Below are 19,159 nucleotides of genomic sequence, written 5' to 3' on the forward strand. Positions count from 1 at the left end.
GGTACAAAGTTTTGCTACCGCTGTGGCAGTCCCAATCATCTAGCATCTGCGTGTCGTCATCTGGAAACCGTGTGCAAGTCTTGTACAAAGAAAGGGCATCTAGCTGCAGTATATTGATCAAAACCTCATAAGTAAACTCCTGCTACGCAGACAAAGTCCATGAAAGACAGCTCAGATCCTGATGCAGAGGCACTTGTCCTTACTCCTTCCAGGCCTCGCATGCCTTCAATCAGGGTCTGTGTGAACTTGGCGAACTCAAAGGGAAGTGTTGTTTCTTTCAGCCCTCTGTTAGGTTCCTGGAACAGTAGATTGATGCTCAAGGAGTTCATGTTAATTCAACTACGGGAATGCATTACAAAATGCCCTCAGTCGGAAACAGTGTCCCAACTACAATTATTCTTGGGCATGGTTCAGTATCACAGCCGATTCACTCCGCATGTGTCAACATTGCTCCATCTACTTACCAGATTCCTACAAGAAGGGGTTCTTTGGAATTGGACAGCTCAGTGTGAACAGGCTTTTACAGCAGTCAAACAACAGTTTACAGGTGCCACAGTTGTCACTACATACAATCCTGACTTACAATTACGGCTGGCAACAGATGCTTCGGCTATGGTGTGGGAGTTGTGATAACACACATTATGCCTAATGCAGCAAGGCGTCCAATTGCTTTTGATTTGAGAAAATTGACAGGCATTGAGAAAAACTATGCTCAGATAAAGTGTGAGGTCCTGGGCACCATACTTGGTGTAAAGAAATTTTACTAGTTTTTGTAAGACATACCATTCGTGCTAGTCACTGACCATAAACCTTTGCCTGCGATTTTTGGCCCGAAACATGGAGTGTCCACTATGGCAGCAGCTCGTTTACAGAGATGGGTCCTTACTCTGTCGTCATACTCATACTCTATGGAATTCAAGTATTCTAAGGAGAACGCCACTGCTAATGCTTTTGTGGTGACTGCCTTATCCAAAGTTAGAGAGTAACTTCATTACACAGAGTGAACGGGTCTGCACTATTGATTACCTGCAAGGGTTTCCTCTTACTGCCAAGCAACTAGCAATAGCCACCAGGCGTGATCCAATGATCTCAAAGGCTCTTCAGTGGACTAAACTGGATACCCACCCAATGTCCAGATGAAGACTTACGCCCCTATTTTAATAGGAAATGGGAGCTGTTATAGTCTCTCAAGATTGTCTTCTTTGGGGAAATCGAGTTATCATTCTTACATTCTCTCGCTCCTGTCTACTTTGGGAACTGCATGCCGACCATGATGGGGCCTCTCGCATGAAAAGCATGGCCAGAAGCCACTTTTGGTGGCCCCAGCTGGATGCAGCCATTGAGAATATTGCCCGGTTTGGCAACACATTTCAACAGTCACAGCCAAACCCAACCAGGGCTACATTACATGGCTGGTCCTGGTCCAACAATCCCTGGAACCGGATCCACATTGACTTTGCTAAATTAGATGGTGCCGATTTTCTGATTCTGGTACATGCTCACTCTAAGTGAATGGAAGCAATTCACATGTCTCACTCCGCAACGGCGCGGTCCACCATTCAGGCATTGCGCAAAATATTTGCCACACATGGCTTGCCAGCAGAGCTGGTTTCAGACAACGGGCCACCTTTCTCGTCTGAGGAATTCGCAACATTTATGAAACAAAATAGGATACGTACGGCATATTCGGAGCCCATCTTTTCATCGAGCTACCAATGGTTTGACGGAACGGACAGTGCGATCTCTTAGGAGCGGAATAAAAATCAGCCGTACGACCCTTACAGCACAAGCTGGCAGCATGGCTTTCACATTACAGGACAACTCCGCACACCCTAAAACAACGGGACAACAACCATGCGAGCTCCTCATGCGCCGCACTCTTCGCACACGATTTACTCTCCTGCATCCTTCTCCAGCTGAAACGGTTTCCCAACGGTAGGATGCTCAGAAATTTTTCCATGACAAGCGTACCCCGTTACGCTCATTCTCATTGGGAGATACAGTCTTGGTACACGATTACCCAACTCAAGAGCCAAGTAGAGCTCGGGTATCGTTACACAGGTTTTAGGCCTTCTCACGTACCGTGTTTGCCTGCCTCAATGGGGTATTACATGGAAACGCCACATTGATCAGCTAAGGGCGCGTGTAGACCCACCTTCATCTACTGACCATTTTGGTATGGCCCGTCAAATGGTACCAGAAGCTAACGACGATCTAAGTCACTGCATACAATCACCTTCCAGGGCTGTTTTGTCTGGAGAAACCTTACATGAGATTGACAATTATCATGGTACTCAACCGCCAGCCGTCAGCACTGACGAATCTCCTGTTCTTGACAATCAGCTTTCAGTGGTCAGCATGGAACAGCCTTCCACTGATTCTGTTGCTCAGATCTCTTCCATTCAGAGCCTTTGCCCAGGCAACACCACTGATAGACTTCCGACCACACGAGTAGAAGACTTAATTAATCTTACGTTGATCCAAGAGAGAAAGAAAACAATCAGATAGACTGGACCTGTAGGTCGTTGGATACAGTTGCTCTTTATGTAATTTTTTGGCTGTTTGGGTATGATACTTGTAGTTACAAGACAATGTGTTGAGTTGTGTTGAATTTTAAGGGAAAGATGTTGTAGAGTGGGTGGTAGATGCGCATGCGCAGTCTTAGGCGGTACAATAGAATACACTTCAGCGTTACCACATGAAGAAAATAGGGGCTAGCTGGGCTGTGAACAAAATAGGGATGTGAAGCAAATAGGGGCTATGAAGAAAATAGAATGTGTACAAAAGAGGGGCTGTGAACAAAATAGGGCTGTGAAAAAGTAGGGGCTGTGTACAAAATAGGGGCTGTGAAGAAAATAGGGACTGCTACAGAAACCCCTATTTTGTTCATGTGTACTATTTTTTCGCTTGAAAATCGACAGGATAAGCAACTTGCTGCCCAGAACAAGGTTACTTTTCTCTACTTTTATGTAGTTTGCCGTGTCTAGAGCACATTTGCTAGGAGAAAGAAATTTGTGACACGAAACGCGAATAGATAGAGAGGAAGAAATGTTCGTGAACAAAATTAGGGCTGTAAATAAAATAGGAGCTGCTACAACGGGTTCGATCAGAACGCGTAAACAAAATAGTACCCGGTGAAAAAATAGGAGCAAATATGAACAAAATAGGGGCCGTCAACGAAACAGTAATGTAATACGGGGTAACTCCGATCACGTGACAGTAAACCGTTCAGCGTTGTTGATGAGAAAACCGTACGCCTTTCCCATTACAGCACGTAAGTAGACGACCCTTCGTGGTTTTAGCAGGCAGTGACATAACCACTAAGTCCTTGCCGTTGTGTCTCAAACGGCTTGTTTGTTGTGAGAACGACTTAGGTAGCGGAACTTGCGGTCCAAAAACTTTCTTGTTAGAGACAATCCAAAAGACTAAATGCTATTTTGTGCAACCCACTCTACCACTAAATACGTTGATGCAGACAAAACGCACCGTTGCCCTTCTTTTAGAGTCCAAAATTCGATCACATCAGGGGCGTACGCAGGATTTCTCTAGAGGGGGTTCGTAACAGTACTACTTTATAGATTTATATTATTTTTTACAGATAATTTCAATGTATCCAAAATCGGGAGTCTCGTTGTGTCTTCTGCTGTCCCCATATGTAATGGTGCTGTGTAGTTGCGCTCATGCGGCATTGCCTAATTCGAATTCCGCCATTACCTAGCGCCTAGAGGGGGTTCGTCCGAACCCCCTCGAACCCCCTCTGCGTACGCCCCTGCACATTGTCACAGTCGTAGACTTACTTCGCGCGCGTTCTGATCTGCTTTATTCGTTTACTTTGCAATAATGGTACGACATTATCAACCTAAAGGAATTAAGAACAAGTTCTCTGACGAAGCCCTGAGAAAGGCACTGCAAGATCTTGCTGAAAACCAGGACAGCATAAGGAAGACGGCAGCTGTGTACGGCATTCCCTACTCAACCCTTCGCGATCATCACAAGGGAGTCAGTAAAACGCGATATGGTGGACGGCCAACAGTCTTGACTTACCAGGAAGAGAGAGAAATAGTGCAATGTTGCATTGTGTGCTGCAAGAGATGGGGTTTCCCCTTGATAGATCAAGTCTCAGCAACGTCATCTCAGATTACCTTAGAGCAAATGCTAGAGAAAATCCTTTTCCTGATGATTTACCTGGTCCTGACTGGTTTGTTGGCTTCTTTAAGCGATGGAAGAGTGCACTGAGTCAAAGGAAACCACAACATCTGTCAAAGAAACGTGCTAAGGCATTGACCAAAGACAGAAGTGAGGGTTGGATAGAATTTGTCAAGAAGATCTACAAGAAGGCTGGGTTGTTTAAACTGAGTAAGAAAGAGCTGTCCAAAAGAATTTGGAACTGTGATGAAACCGCTTTTGCTACAGCCTCCTCATCTAGAATGGTCCTAGCTAGGAGAGGAGCTAAGTCTGTATATGAGACCATGGCAGGGAGTGGACGTGAATACATTACTGTCCATTGGGGTGGAAATGCCAATGGAGACAAAATCCCTCCCTATGTTCTATATAAAGCTCAGCACATGTATCATACCTGGACCCTTAGTGGCCCTACTGAAGCAATGTATGGAGTATCAGCCAGCGGGTGGATGGAAAAACAAAACTTTTACAGCTGGTTTGTAAAAGGCTTCATACCAGTGCTCAAGAAGATGAAACTGATTGCAGAAAATGAAGAGCCATCTACTACACTGACGACAACAGAACCAAGTCTTGTCAGTGACAGTAGTGATGACTCAGACTTCACAGATGATACTAGCCCCAGCGTGATCTTGTTTTTCGATGGACACTATTCACACATCAACTTGGATGTCATCAATGTGGCAAGAAAATACAACATCATTCTCGTAACCCTGCCTCCAAATACCACGCACGCATTACAACCTCTGGATATAGGCGTGTTTGCTCCCATGAAGAAAAATTGACAGAAAATTCTGACCGACTACAAACGAAGAACAAGGGGACAAGGTGTCCATAAAACAATTTTTCCCAAATTACTAAAACAGCTGACAGACACATCCATGAAACCACACCAATTTCAAGGTGCATTTCGAGGAGCTGGTTTATATCCAAAGCCATCAGCTGCAGCCATTCCTCAAGCAAAAATTAGTCCAGCAGATGATGTTACTACAGAACACCGTGCAAGAGCCCTCGTTCTCCGACAGCAGCTACCACTCCTGCAATCAAACTTCAGCTTAGACACCACTTCTCCAAGTTGTTCCAGAAAACAAGAACGCCTATTCCACCACCACGGCCAAAGCCATCTGCTCGTGTAGACTTGGCATACTATGGAGAAGTCATAACAAGTCATGAGGCCTACTCTAGAATAAAAGCACAAGATGAAAGAAAACAGCAGAGACTGGCAAAAGCAAAAAAAGGAAAGCAACCTGCACGCCAAGGCAAACGAAAAACTGCAGTAACAGAAGAAAGAGATGAAAACAAGTGCCAGGGATGCGGAGGATTGTTCGACAACGACAGCAATGAGAGGCAAGAAGATTGGGTGGGTTGTGAACACTGTTGGCGGTGGTATCACTACGATTGTGCTGGGCTTTCAGAGCTTCCAGAAGACGAGGACCCTTGGACATGCTCCAAATGCAGCTAAATGTACATATATCAGAATCAATCAGAGTAAGGCTAGCGCGAGTAGATGCACTGTACGTAGCACGTCCACACGTTACCCTGCACATAGCTACTAGCTCAGTTTCTGATTAAGAGTGTTCAGAATAACTATTAAATCATAATCATGTAACCAACGCGTACCTTGCAGCAGCAGAAATGACGCGCAGAGGAGTGATCGGAGTTGCCCCGCCCTTGGAGATATGCATGCGAGTAACTTCCCGAGTCTACTGTATAGTAACTAGCAGCTGTAAGTCCATTGCAACGCAAGAAAACAATAAGTAGAAGTAGCTCTTCACGATAACAGTGTTTCACATCCAGAGCCTAGTTCTTCGTGGCTACAGCCGGGAAACTGTCAAAGTGTGGTCGGAGTTACCCCGGATTACCTTACCCGTGAACAAAACAGGGCTGTACAGCATGTAACTGCATCTAGAGCGGCAGATCATATTGTGATCTAAAAAGGCACGTATCTGACTCATTCCTCTTGTCGGTTCTTTTCGGTGTTCGCGCGGGTCTGGAGCGACTGCATTCAGTTCCAACTGGCACATCGGCGGCCGTGCTGTGCGGATGGCTGTCCACTATCGACCGCATGTGATCTAGCGCATAAACAAAAAACAAGAAAATACATAGATTTGGCAAATCACCATGAGGAAAGCCAAACCTTAGGTATAATACACTTTGTACGTACAATAACTCGTACACCGTGTCCCCAGATTTGTTGTGAGGGACACGGTTTGAACTGTCCATTTAATCTATTTATGTATGGTTAGTGATGGAAACTTAGACTTGAGGGTGACACTACTTTCTGACGTACCTTCTAATAATCGATGAAGCTCTAAACCAAGCTTCAAAGCGCTAACTACAAACGTGAAAATTTTATTAACTATGTGGGGTAGCGTGAATAACCAGCTGTTTGATTAGACTCAAATTCTCTTGACAGCTGTAATAGATTACAAAAACCAAAATAAGAGATGCCAATCGTTTACCCATGAATTAGCTAGACGCTGTGAGTTAAGATTTGTGCGAGAACATGAAGAGTGATACCGATGGCGATATCCCTACAGGCTACATACCACGTGATCATTGTCCACTTTGCACGAGTCATTTGCCAGGATTGACAATCCGGGGAATGACGAAGGCGGGGAGAGACTGGCTCGAGTCTAGGCGCATCATCTGTTGGTAGTGGAGTGTCTGTACTAGGTACTAGAGGTGGTATCTCCGGGATTGGCACTCTAGTGACTTCATCTCTTACCAGGGTAAATTTGGATTCAGTTTTGATGCCTTTGCGTATGCTAATATATTGTGAGTCTACAGTGACCAAAAATTTTGCTTTTCGAGCCCTTGAAAGCGCGTAGAGCGAAATGAATCTAATTGACAATCCTGGGAATGACGAAGGCAGATAGAGACTGGCTTGAAGAGTAAGACCCAACTTTGCAGTGGCAAACAGCCTCCGCAGTCTCTGTCATGACTCTGTCCCGCTATTTTGAGTGATGAGATAACATTAGACGTAACAGACGTGAACTGTGGAAACAAAGTTGGGTGCGTACAGTACCAAAATATATACGTGTGCACTTAGTTGGATCTTATGGCCGATGATGTTGGTTGTTTCTCCTGATCGTCGAGTTCTCCATCAGTTTGTCAGAGGAGGTCATTGTGACAACATGCTCACGTTTGTCTGAGCAGCTCTGAAGTAGACTATGAACGTGTATGGTTACTCGATAAGTCGGCTGTTACTATGTCACTAGCTAGAGCTCAAATTCTAACATCACCGTTGAAATTTCCAGGAAAACTATGTGTAGACGAGGTTGGTGATCGACTGCTTGTGTCTGATACTGGACATCTGGATAGATTGGCTGGTTATAATATTGATGTGATCGGTGGGCTGAGTCGTGGATTTCAAGATGGAGACTACAACTCGACACGTTTCCATGCACTTCAAAGATTAGTGTGGTGCGATGATATGTTGTATGTAGCTGATACTGATAATCATGCCATTCAAAAGGTAGAAGCGTTGATGTGGTTATATTGGCGTGACCGTTTGTGATGTTTGTGTGAAGGTTGATTTGAAAACTCAAAAGGTACAACGTTAGTTGGTACAGACAACAAGGTAGTGATCATCAGGGTGGAAAGATTGGTGTCCAACAAGCTATCAGTTCTCTTTGGGACGTTTGCATTGGAATGTACTTATGCAGTCGTGGAATGAAATGCATGTGGGCTGGCAGATCTGTTGACTTACTATGACTCGTCAGTCAAGTAACATCGAACAGCAGTTTGCTTAGAAATGTGAGGATAATAAATGTACAATATCAACAGGATATCATGCTTTCAACTATCACACCTGCCGTGCATTTGTCTTTCTGTAAAGTTGTTTGTGTGTGTGTGTGTGTGTGTGTGTGTGTGTGTGTGTGTGTGTGTGTGTGTGTGTGTGTGTCTGTGTGTGTTTGTGTGTAGATGTTCATAGGTGTATGTTGTTTGCACCAGAACTATCTGTGTGATGCAAATATATTAATAAATACATAAATTATTTAATTAATTAATTAGTGTTGATAAACTGCGGCATGAAGTTGTTTGTTGCTTATTTCAGGGAGTACGGGAGAACGCAGCGATGCTCTTTTCATTGCAATTGCAAGTTTGGACATATTTTCTTCAGGATGGTTCTTGGCTAACACGTAGGTTAGTAAATCAGACAAGCGAATGCATGCAGTGTTGTGACTGCAATATTAAAGCCTAAATGTTTAACAGTATCTTAGTAATCTAATTTGCATAAAATGTTTTGTACAAAATGAATTTATTGACGGGTAGTTGTAACATATGCAAATGTTTGTTGCAACTTACGGAATTTGTGGACTTGTAAGCAAAACAATATACTATTTAAGTTAAAGTTGACTATGACGACATGGTCTATGAAGTGCACTCAAACTCGCACTTGTTCGGACTCTTTCTATTTTGGCATCTCCGTTTACTTGACACCTAATCAGGTCACCTGTTTGTAATATGGACAATGTGGCATAAGGAGGGAGCCTTTCCAGGAAATGTCTCAATCACTCCTTTGTTTTGTCTCAAAAGTTAGTTATAGTGACTGTTTTAGCGACATAGAGTGAACATGTAATGTATGTATGACGTTCTGCAGTGCTCGCTTTCAAATTAGGATTGAGACCTAGAGGTGAGGGTACAATAAATAACATTTAATTTGTGAATTGTTGAGTGGGTAACTGTTGCAAGAACCTGAAAATTTCGAGTCAAAGAAGGGGAGTACCCTTGTTATATCAATCTGCTATGTAACCGCATTGTGTAGGCTTCAAGTGGTATTGATTTGTTATTTAGTGAATTTTTAAGTACTGAAAATTCACTTGGCATGTGGTTTACTGCGTTTACAGCATGACTACAATGAAAATATAATTGAATTCAATGATGGATGGTCTATCATCAATTACCAGAAAATGTGATACTCATTAGCATGTGCATTTGCAGTGACATTTCGTTAAGCAATGAATAGGTTCTTGCTGTTGACAGCACATGCATTTTCATATTTTATCGTTATTTTCACATATGTATGTCATCATTGTCACATATCACATACAGCTTGTTACACAAACCTTGTATTGTTGCACTGCTTAGCTTGTATTTGGCTGGCACGTGTGTTCGGTTTGTGGGCAGTAGAGTCTAAGAGAGTTACAACAACTCATGTCCTCATAAAGCTGCATTTACTCAGCCATCGGGTCTTACGGTGGCTTGTCAAGATGGCCACTGTTGTTTGTATGTGTCTGTCAGTGAGAGCAGTAGCATCAGGTCTGTGAGTCTTCAGGATGGAGCAACGAAAGCTGTTGTGGGTGTAGCATTGGATCCTATGGAATGTTGTAGCATCTACAATTTCGTTGTCACACACACTCATGCACATGCACACACACACACACACACACACACACACACACACACACACACACACAAGCATGAATGCACCCATTCACTAACAAATCTTATTGGTTTGTGTAGAATTTGTTTGCTTTCGGTGATGTTGTTGGCAAAGGTGCAGATGCCAAGTTGCAGCATTCTATTGGAGTCTCATATAACAGCAAAGACAATCATCTATATGTCGCTGACTTCTATAATCACAAAGTTGCTCATGTTTCTCTTTCTAGATTTGTAAACTAATTGTTGACATTTTAGATTAAACGTGCTAATCCTTTGACTCGTGAGTGTGTCACCATGTGGAAATGGAGCGGCAGGTGCAGCTGTTGGCTCGTATGGTAGTGCACAGTTTTCTGAACTGGGAGGTTTATGTGTGTCACACAACAGGAGCAAGCTCTATGTGCCTGACACCAACAATCGTTGTATTAAGATTGTAGACCTAGAATCGAAACTTGTGTCTCAGGTTTGTCATATGTATTGTGTGGTATTAGACGTTGTACTAACTGGCTGTTTGATGTCAGTTGGTTGTCAGAGAAGCTGCTGTTGTAGAGTCTGAAGTTAAGCAAGTCAGAGAAACGTGTTGCGCCTAGAGGAACTGCTGTCACTCAACTGCCTCCATTGTGTATGAGAGATGGGATTACAAGGAACATTCGGTTGCACGTTGAGCTCCCAGCAGGCTGTCATGTCACACAGGGAGCTATGAGTCGTTGGAAAATTGTTATTGCAGAAGGTAATGTTTGGAAATATATTGAGAGTAGTAGTTGTGTTGTACGTACTTACTTGATGGTGTGTGCGTGCGTGTGTGTGTGTGTGTGTGTGTGTGTGTGTGTGTGTGTGTGCGTGCACGCACGTCTTTAAATGTGAGCACTTGCTTATCTCAGTCATATTTGATGTAAACTCTAGTTTTTGATACAAACAATCCGATCACTAAACAATTGCTTACATTATTTATCCACATTCAACTATTAATATTAATTAAAATTACATAAAACTTCAGTTCAGGTCTATTTCAAGTAAGTTAACTGCATTGTCAAGTGCTTTTCTGATTATACATGCAAAAGGTAAGTTTACGTTACATGCATTGGTTTTTCAAACCTTGAGACAAATCAGTATTTAACGAATTTTGTTATTATTGCAATCACTAGGTAGTATTTGTTTTACACCAATTTGTAATGAATGCTTATTTTATAAACACACCAATTATGAAGTACTTGTATTGGTCTTGTTTGAAATTTCAATGGCATTTCTTGTCTTATGCATTCAGTCATGATTGTACATTGCTATTTCTAGGATACCCCATCAAGGTATTGGGTTACAAATCTGGTTCAATTAGTTCTATCCAAGATGTTTGTATCTCTCTTTCTTGCACTTCAGCAGTCCATCTAACTGAATCATCATTTGAGGTAAAATCTATTTTAGAATTAATGAATTAGTTCAATTATTTCATCATATGTTCATGTTAGGTTGAAGGTGTGGTATATTTCTGTGAGGAGTCAGGCGTGTGTCGTGTACAGGGTGCAAAGTTTCAGGTTCCAGTCAATGTTTTGGAAAGCAGTGAGATATCGGCAGTTTTGCATGATGATTATATGATGACTATTGAATGTAAAGTGTAAGAATGAGCTTTCAGTAGAGAAAGGTAATTGGTATAGATAATGAACTTAACTGACTTTGTTTTTAGAATTGCCTAGAAATATATTCATTAAATGAACATGAAATATTCGATTGCATGCCTGTGTTAATATCTTTTGCCAAATAGTGGTGCCTTCTTTGTATTATGTTATTGTATTTGTATCTGTTACAATGCTTCTGGGTTCACCACCTTCTCATAAATCATATGCCACCATAATGCAACGAAGACCCTGTAGGTGTCAAAGTCCCATTTGTTGTCAATTTTGAGTTGATCATTGTAAGTACACATTATTGTTTCTACAGGAACTACAGTACTTTGTATGTTGTCCCTAACGCGATTTTCACTTCTGGTTTATTTTCTTTCTGAAATGGTGACAAAAAGGGCAGCTTCATCCGTAAATAGTGCACTTGTCAGATGGACTGTCCTAAACTATATATTTCCAACAACACATTATCTTTTGATGTAACTTTGGGTCACAGTTTGTTCTCTGACATGCATGGTTTTGTGATAGGAAGTTTTGGTTAATAGGAGAGTTTGAAATAATCTTAACATTACAAAATTGACATTTTACTGCACCTCTGATAGTCTTGCAGTGGTTAATTAAGTAACTACTGTTAGTATAATGATAGAATTTTTTTTAAAGTGTGTACCAGTAAATGTGGTAGTTGCATCCTCAAGTAAAAGTAATACAAATGTTTGCATAGTTGGCTCATTGTCGATCCTCTTTGGCACCTTGGTGAAACATTTGGCACTCCTAATGGTATTCATACACTGTATGAATGCTGTAAGCATCAGTAAATGGTTAATAGAACTGGCCTGCCTCGTGACAATTTGCCAGTATCTTTGATTTTAACCTTCAGCGAGCGTGCACTGTAGTATATCTGATTATTTGTCTGTGTGGATGTGTGTCTACAGATTTGTGTTTCATTATGCCTTTTTTACTCTGCGAGTGCATCACCACCAAGCTTTCACTTTACAACATGGAATCGTACACACGCGGGTTGCTAGATTAGCATTATTTGTAAAGACTTCTTTTATCTTTGTTCGAGAGATAAATTATGTGCATCATTGTGATTCATATGTAGGTAGGTTACTCAGACGGAAGCAGGATACTTTGCGAACTGAGACGGTTGGTATGAATTAAAAGTTTCATAAATTTTATTTATTAATATTTATAATGCCACAATAAGAATATTTGAGCTTTATTATAAATATTTATAAATGACAATAGGTTTACTATTCGCATGCTTTCGATAAGGGCACTACTCAATGTACCAATTAAAGTTAGTTTTTTGCAAATACAGATTGGGAGTGTAGCCATGTGCTAGATCTAATATCTCTTGATCTTTTTCTCTGATTTGGTTTGCAAAGCATGGCAAGTATTCATCTGTACATGACATTGAAGATTTTTGTATGAAATTTGGATGCTACTGCTGATACCATAAACAATAACTGCCAGTTGAGGTAGAACGATTAGAGCCAACAATTTTTCATATGCTGTAGTGCCTTTCTAGTTCTTTGGCTCTGTCATCAGCTATCTAAACCATTTTCTGTCAGCAACACATTATCTTTTGTTTGCGCGTTGATTACAAGTTATTATATAATATGATTGCTGTTCTTTCGGGTTTTTATAATAGAGGAAGATTTGGTAGTTGAAAGAATTTGAATAATCATAGAAGCAATATGAGTTAGGCGCTTAATAACACATGCATCTAAGAGTTTGCAGGATTACTTGCAATGACCTGTGTGATTGTACACTTTGTTCATGTGGTACTTTTAAATAAAGTCTCAAGCAAATCGTAATACAAATATGAGGTTGGTGCCAATGCAACTGGGGTGCAGGGTTCCCTCTGTATGCTGCCCGCGTCTCGAGCACGTCCGGGGTACGTCCGCCGTCCGACCTCGCGCTTGCGCGACTTCAGGCGTCTTTCCGCTCACGGACATGCACCGAGGCCCGGTGCACAGATAGATGGAACTGCATTTCCCACCAGGTACCACTGCTTGCTATATGGCGATCCGCCGGTATCTTTTTCTCATATTCAAGCAAAATACATTTTGACATCGTGTGCCGTCGCCAAAGCCCAGGAAATCAGACGTGAGTCTCCAAACTATGTCAGTTGGCGTAAACACAAAGCAATCAAACCAACAGCAAGCGTGTAAAGTGTTATTAGACGTTTGTACTTAGCTTGTTGTACTGTACTAGTTATAGCTAGAGCATGTGAGTTTGCTTGCGTGCGTGCGTCCGTGCGCTCGTCCCTGTGTTCGTGCTTCCGAACGTTTCTCTAAGTAACAGGTTCTAGATATACTAGACACATTTTCTTAGGATATCTGGCTCGTTCAGTCAGATTTGCTAGGAAATCTGTCGCTACGCTGTCAAATCTGTCACGCGCCGTCTCTACGTTCGTGCGATTGCCGATTCTCCTAACAATGTTGATGATCTAGGTCCCTCGGAAAGCGAGAAGAGCGGTGTCCGCTAGAAATACAAACTGTCCCAGCTAGATAAAGGGATTCTCTATTTCCAAGACAAGAAAAATCGAGACGCAGACAATTACGTAATTACGTAAGCTATTAGAAATCATACGACAAAAAGGCAAGTGAACTCTCTAATTTCTCGAAGTTACGGGTTTCACTTCTAGTTAGCCATATGCATGCATACCCTAAACTGGTGCGTAGCAATAATTTTTAAATTGTTAGGACCTATCACGCGCTAAAGGGGGTATCACGGCACGTGACAGAGCATGACTAGCGTGCGCTACCATGCAAGCTAATGAAAAACAGTGTCTCCGCCAATTAATCTGCTTGACGTAACTGTACGTCCCCAAAGTTATGTTTTTGACTCTGCCACAAACTGGTCATGAATAACTATAATATGATCCACATTATCGTATATTGTAATAGGAGTCCAATGATAATTATGGCAAGTATGTCTTAGTGGCAATTTTTGACTTGAATGGCTTAGGAAAAGATTGATTGAAAGCAACTAAAATTCTCCACACATTGTGGATATCAATCATATTTTGCTCTAACATTCTAAGTTGAAGGTGAAACACCATGGAATGACTCAAAGTGTGGGTAATCGGTTTGAACAGCTGTGAGTACAGCAGCTTGTTCTTATAATTGGTCTGTTTCCTTGCTTTAGAGTTTAATGTTTACATATGGCAACTTATCCACTTACAACTCTAACGGTCTATATATAATTGCAGTATGTGAAGGTTTCTAGTTAGGTAATGTGTTTGCTGTCTGGTTTGCAAGGTCGCAGCCATGCATCAAAGGGAAGCACTCAATTATTAGATGGAAAGCACTGGACTATACTACCTTACATTGAACATTTCTATATAAAATTTGGATGCTACTTCTGATGGGTTCTCTTATACCATAAACGCTAACTGCCAGTTCAAGTTGGAGCCAACAATATTCCTTAGATCCCGTAATGTCTTTCCAGTTTTATAACTCTTGTGCTGCTGTCAGCTTCTAAACCATTTTTCACGTTATGTTTTGTTTACGCGTTGATACATTTCTTAAAAGATTGTTGTTCTCTTCATTTTCTCTTTGTAATAGGAAAATTTGGTAGTTGGGAGAGTTTGAATATAATCATAAAGTAATTGCGAGTTTGACACTCTAGGACACATCTAGTTTGCAGGATTAACTGCAAAGACATGATTGTAGGCATTGTCTAGAGTGTTGCAATTGCGCCCTCAAGTTTACCGTCTCTAAGTAAATCTAATAGAAATGTGAAGTTGTGATCTTGCATTCAGGTTGGTTGCGGCAGACGGACGGCCCTGCGGAGCTCTAAACAGCGACCTTTCAAAAGTGAGCCACCGCATGAGAGGCACCGCATGAGAGAGTCACTGTATGAGAGCTCCGTATGAGAGGACGCTCGTTTGACCGTCCCATGGAGGAGTGTGCAAGACACGCCCAGAATGCGGTCCAACCAGATACCGTTGCCTGCCTCATGACGATCTGCCGGTATCTTTTTCTCAAATGGAACTGTAGATATACGTAGTAATGTCAGCCCTCTACCGTTTCTAGCCTGCAGGCTAGGGTTTGCGTTATATTTTTCCTTTGAATGTGTTTTTTCTGACCATGGTTTGTCTTCCTCTGGGCTTAGAGATGAATTAAGGACCTAGGCTCTTGGTTCGGCCCGTCTCTTTCTCTTGCATAGTATTTCTATCACATGCATCAATTTTCTTTATTGCTATTTGAATGACATTGACTATGGTTGCCAAGAGATACTCTACGTTGAAGTCTACCACAATCATTTAGAGAGATTTTCTTGACGTGGCCTGCATCGTTGATGCAACGAAACTATAGTACTAACAGAATGTCCTTCAAATAGGTGTTTGCATTCATCATGTTTCTCCAGATATAAATACCACCACACTGTGTAAGCATTGCATGGCTGCGTTTAAGGTCACAATATCACCACCTGGTCCTGTCATGTTTGTATCACAACTCTGCTTAGATTTCTCAAAATTTTATGGCAGACATATTCGTCATATTTTGGCAACCTTACAAAATTTAATTTTAGTTGTCAAGGAGCATATGAGTTTTACATCTAGATTTCATAAATATCAAATAATTACACTAATTATTGTGGTAAACGAAATTCCAGAACTTCACAAGTGTTACTCTCAGGCTGACCTGATTAATTTCACTAATCAATACGAACTCTATAGTATACAGCGTTGAAACAAGAATTTAGGCATTGGATCAACCATATATGAGTGACATTAGTCGTTAAGATGTCAACCTCGTAGGTATAATTGGTTGTCACATGAACTCAGTTAGTAGTCAAATGACAACTTGACGACCGCTTTTTTAAAAACTGATTTGCTGGTGACATGCAGACAGACCTTACGAAGCAGTCTGATTTCTTACTGAAGGAAGTTTTCTTAATAAAGTAGAAATAGTGTTAATGAGATCAATTATTGTTTGTTGGATATATTCAATTACGCAGAGCATGTTACCTATACTTGGTACCTATACATTGTAAGGTTCAACCATATACCAATTAAAGTGCACTGAACATGGAGCTTTATACGAGGAGCGTAGTACGCACGCAACGTTGCTCCCACAAGTCACGTCTGTCAAGTCTAACTATATCTCATTACTCAAAATGACGCGACAGAGTCATGACAGATATCAGAAAGAGGTTGTTTATTATGCAAAAGTCGCATCCTGGTAAGGCCTCACATGATTCAATGCATCGCTGTATATTCTCCAGTAAATGCTAGCAAAGAAGCCAGTCGTTCTAATTTTACTGTAAGCTCGCGCGGTTAGCAAACGCGAAGATATCAGGTGCACTCAAGATAACTCGTGGGAAGAGATGACATCAATAGTACCACGCCCGGAGTTATGGCCTAGATAAAACACACGACTACCAATACAGATAATGTGCCAGCTCATTAGTTAATTGTTACGAGCAATTGTATGCACCTCCAGATCGCGATGTTTTCGCAATGAATCTATTCCATGCGAACGGCTCACTGCAAGCCGTGAGTGCTCACGTGGTATGTATATGTACCGTACTACAGAAATCGAGAGAAATCGCCATCGGCCAGTATCTAACACTCTGTTCTCGCACTCATCTCAACTAACTCGCAGCGTCTCGTTGTGAGAATTTTTCCATGGATAACAATTCGCATCTTTACTTTTGTTTTGCTTTTGTAATAGCACCTGCATGTGTGTGAAGAGAATTTGAATCTAATCAAATAGCGGACTTTTACGTTACATCACCTATAGTCACAAATTTGCACGCTTTTGTTTAATATTTTATAAGTTTGTTCTAGATCTAAATCAACATAGCATAATTAGCTACTAGAGTGCGTCAGACAGTAGTTACACCCTCAATTTTACATCTGTGTTGCAATGCGACCGTAAGTAGATTTGATGGACAACAAAGTACGAGGCGAAAGCCAAAATGGTCTGAAAAAGGTCAACACGATCTGGCTTGCCTCATTGGTCTGGAAAAGGTCAACACGATCTGGCTTGCCTCATTGGTCTGGAAAAGGTCAACACGATCTGGCTTGCCTCATTGGTCTGGAAAAGGTCAACATGATCTGGCCTGCCCCATGGCGATTTGCCAGTATCATTTTTGTTTTCCTTTTAGTACTAGGTTTGTGCATGTGGGTATTTGGTTGACTGGACAGGTCCATGCACAGCGCAGTCGCGTTGACGTGCGTAAAATTCTAGTTGGATCTGCATGCAGTCCCTCTAGACATACATGCATGACAGCATGGGTGAAGTCCACTTAAACACTAGAGAGAACCGACCTATATAGGTACGCGCCTGTTTATTTGTTTTAGCTCGTAACAAACACATTTGTGCGAGGACTAGGCCCTAGGGGTATACGTAGAATGTGATCTGCTGTGTATAATATCTACATCTCGTAGATGTGGTAGCTGACTTGGCTGATTCGAGTGAAGACTGACGTCACCCAAGTTAAGTGAAGTGAATCCATTGGTGAGTTCTATCGTTTGTTACTAAACTCCTCGCGTTGCAAGACCCGTCTATCTAGACAGCGCACTTGCAATTTACTAGCGAATTACTGTTTGCACATGTCACTGTACATGTGCACGTAGGTGCTGTTGCGTCTAGAATATGTAAAGCTAATTGATTAATCAACTTAAACAACTCTTGTAACAATTACGTTTAAAAACTGATTAAGATATAATTTTGCAAACTAGATTAGACAGACTGTCATTTTGTCTCAAATTGAATGACCTGGATTTTGTAAAGGTTTGGAATTTGTTTGCAAGATGCAAAATGCAAGTATTGGAATGCAGTGATGTTCCTTCTTGGGTTTGTATCCAAGTAAAATTCTTACATCAGAAATTGACAATTCTAAAATTGGAGCTTGCTTGCGTTTCATTGGCTGGCTTTTACGGTAAGCAAGAACTGCATGGTAGCTTAGCTTGAAAAATTCACTGAACCAACAGTTGGTATATAGGTCTGATATAGACGGTGTTTCTATACACCTACCATACTGCTAATTGTCTTTAGCCTGACGACAAGGCGGGTTAAGATCTTTAGTTAAATACCCTTCAGAGTTCCGTCGGTTTACCAAATTATGTAAAAAATTCTGTAATTTACTTAATTAATTAAATATAACTACAAATGAATAATACCGTTTGTGTAAACGTGTCCAAAATGGTACATGTATAATTTGTCTATTATTAATTATAACCGTTTTGTCCTTTGTCAAATTGATGCAAACAGTTGATGCAAGCAATACAGCAAATATTATGCAAGTTTGCCGAGGCAATTTGACAGAGGACTGGACACAAGTTATCGCTCCAAGAGACATTTGGTACCGTAATTGTTGATATTAATATATTATTGATATTAAACATGGTTAAGTTTTAATTGTTTATAGAATTGTAGCCTACTTAATATCCAAATGCATGTATCTACCCTATGGATATGTGTACTACTCTGACCACGGTTTCTCGAAAAGAAGGTTCTGTCTAGACTATTAATATTGAGCATATGGACATTAGCATATATTTGAACCCGGATGAGGATGTTTTCCATTAGCGTATATCACAATAACTGATTCAGGATTCCGCAGAAGGGGAAACCTAGTGTAAAAATTGTGCCACGCCCTTTCAGTCCATATAATTATCATCGAAGTTTGAATGGAAAGATTACAACAATTTGTATCTAATGACATTGAAACACCCTTAAGTATTGGTGTCATTTGAGTACGTATGCGATCATCCAAAAAGAAAGCGCTTAGTATTAGTTCTACTCATACTTTTACTAGAACAGTGCGTAGCAGCTAGCAGTCTACTCAGTAATAGTCCTCGACGAGTCATTATCCCAGTACTTCATCCAATTGGGTCTTTCAGTAACATACGCCTAGGAAACAACAACGCAAAACGGTGTATGACTGTTATTGCATTCAATCTAAAGCCTTTTGCGTCCCTGGCTCCTTGCGCCCCCTTCTGGATCCGCCACCGCTTC

General features: G+C 41.3%; 1 protein-coding gene and 1 pseudogene across 1 annotated transcript; both read left to right on the forward strand.

Moving 5' to 3' along the window:
* The first annotated feature begins 3,840 nt into the window (after window positions 1-3,840).
* LOC134198539 (uncharacterized) lies at window positions 3,841-5,154 on the forward strand. Its single transcript, XM_062667988.1, has 2 exons — window positions 3,841-4,003; window positions 4,048-5,154. Exons 1-2 carry the CDS (start codon window positions 3,841-3,843, stop codon window positions 4,962-4,964), a joined length of 1,080 nt encoding a protein of 359 aa, XP_062523972.1. The 3' UTR covers window positions 4,965-5,154.
* A 2,236-nt stretch (window positions 5,155-7,390) lies between these two features.
* On the forward strand, window positions 7,391-11,281 carry LOC134176096 (NHL repeat-containing protein 2-like; annotated as a pseudogene).
* The last annotated feature ends 7,878 nt before the right edge of the window (window positions 11,282-19,159 follow it).

Source organism: Corticium candelabrum, chromosome 1 (assembly GCF_963422355.1).
Source record: "Corticium candelabrum chromosome 1, ooCorCand1.1, whole genome shotgun sequence".
Classification (NCBI taxonomy): Eukaryota; Metazoa; Porifera; class Homoscleromorpha; order Homosclerophorida; family Plakinidae; genus Corticium; species Corticium candelabrum.

What these genes read in the sequence shown, in the direction of transcription:
- LOC134198539 (XM_062667988.1), top strand. Translation starts at nt 3,841, where the DNA reads ATGGTACGACATTATCAACCTAAAGGAATTAAGAACAAGTTCTCTGAC. An exon ending in CGATCATCACAAGGGAGTCA is followed by an intron (nt 4,004 to 4,047) that starts GTAAAACGCGAT and finishes TTGACTTACCAG; the next exon opens with GAAGAGAGAGAAATAGTGCA.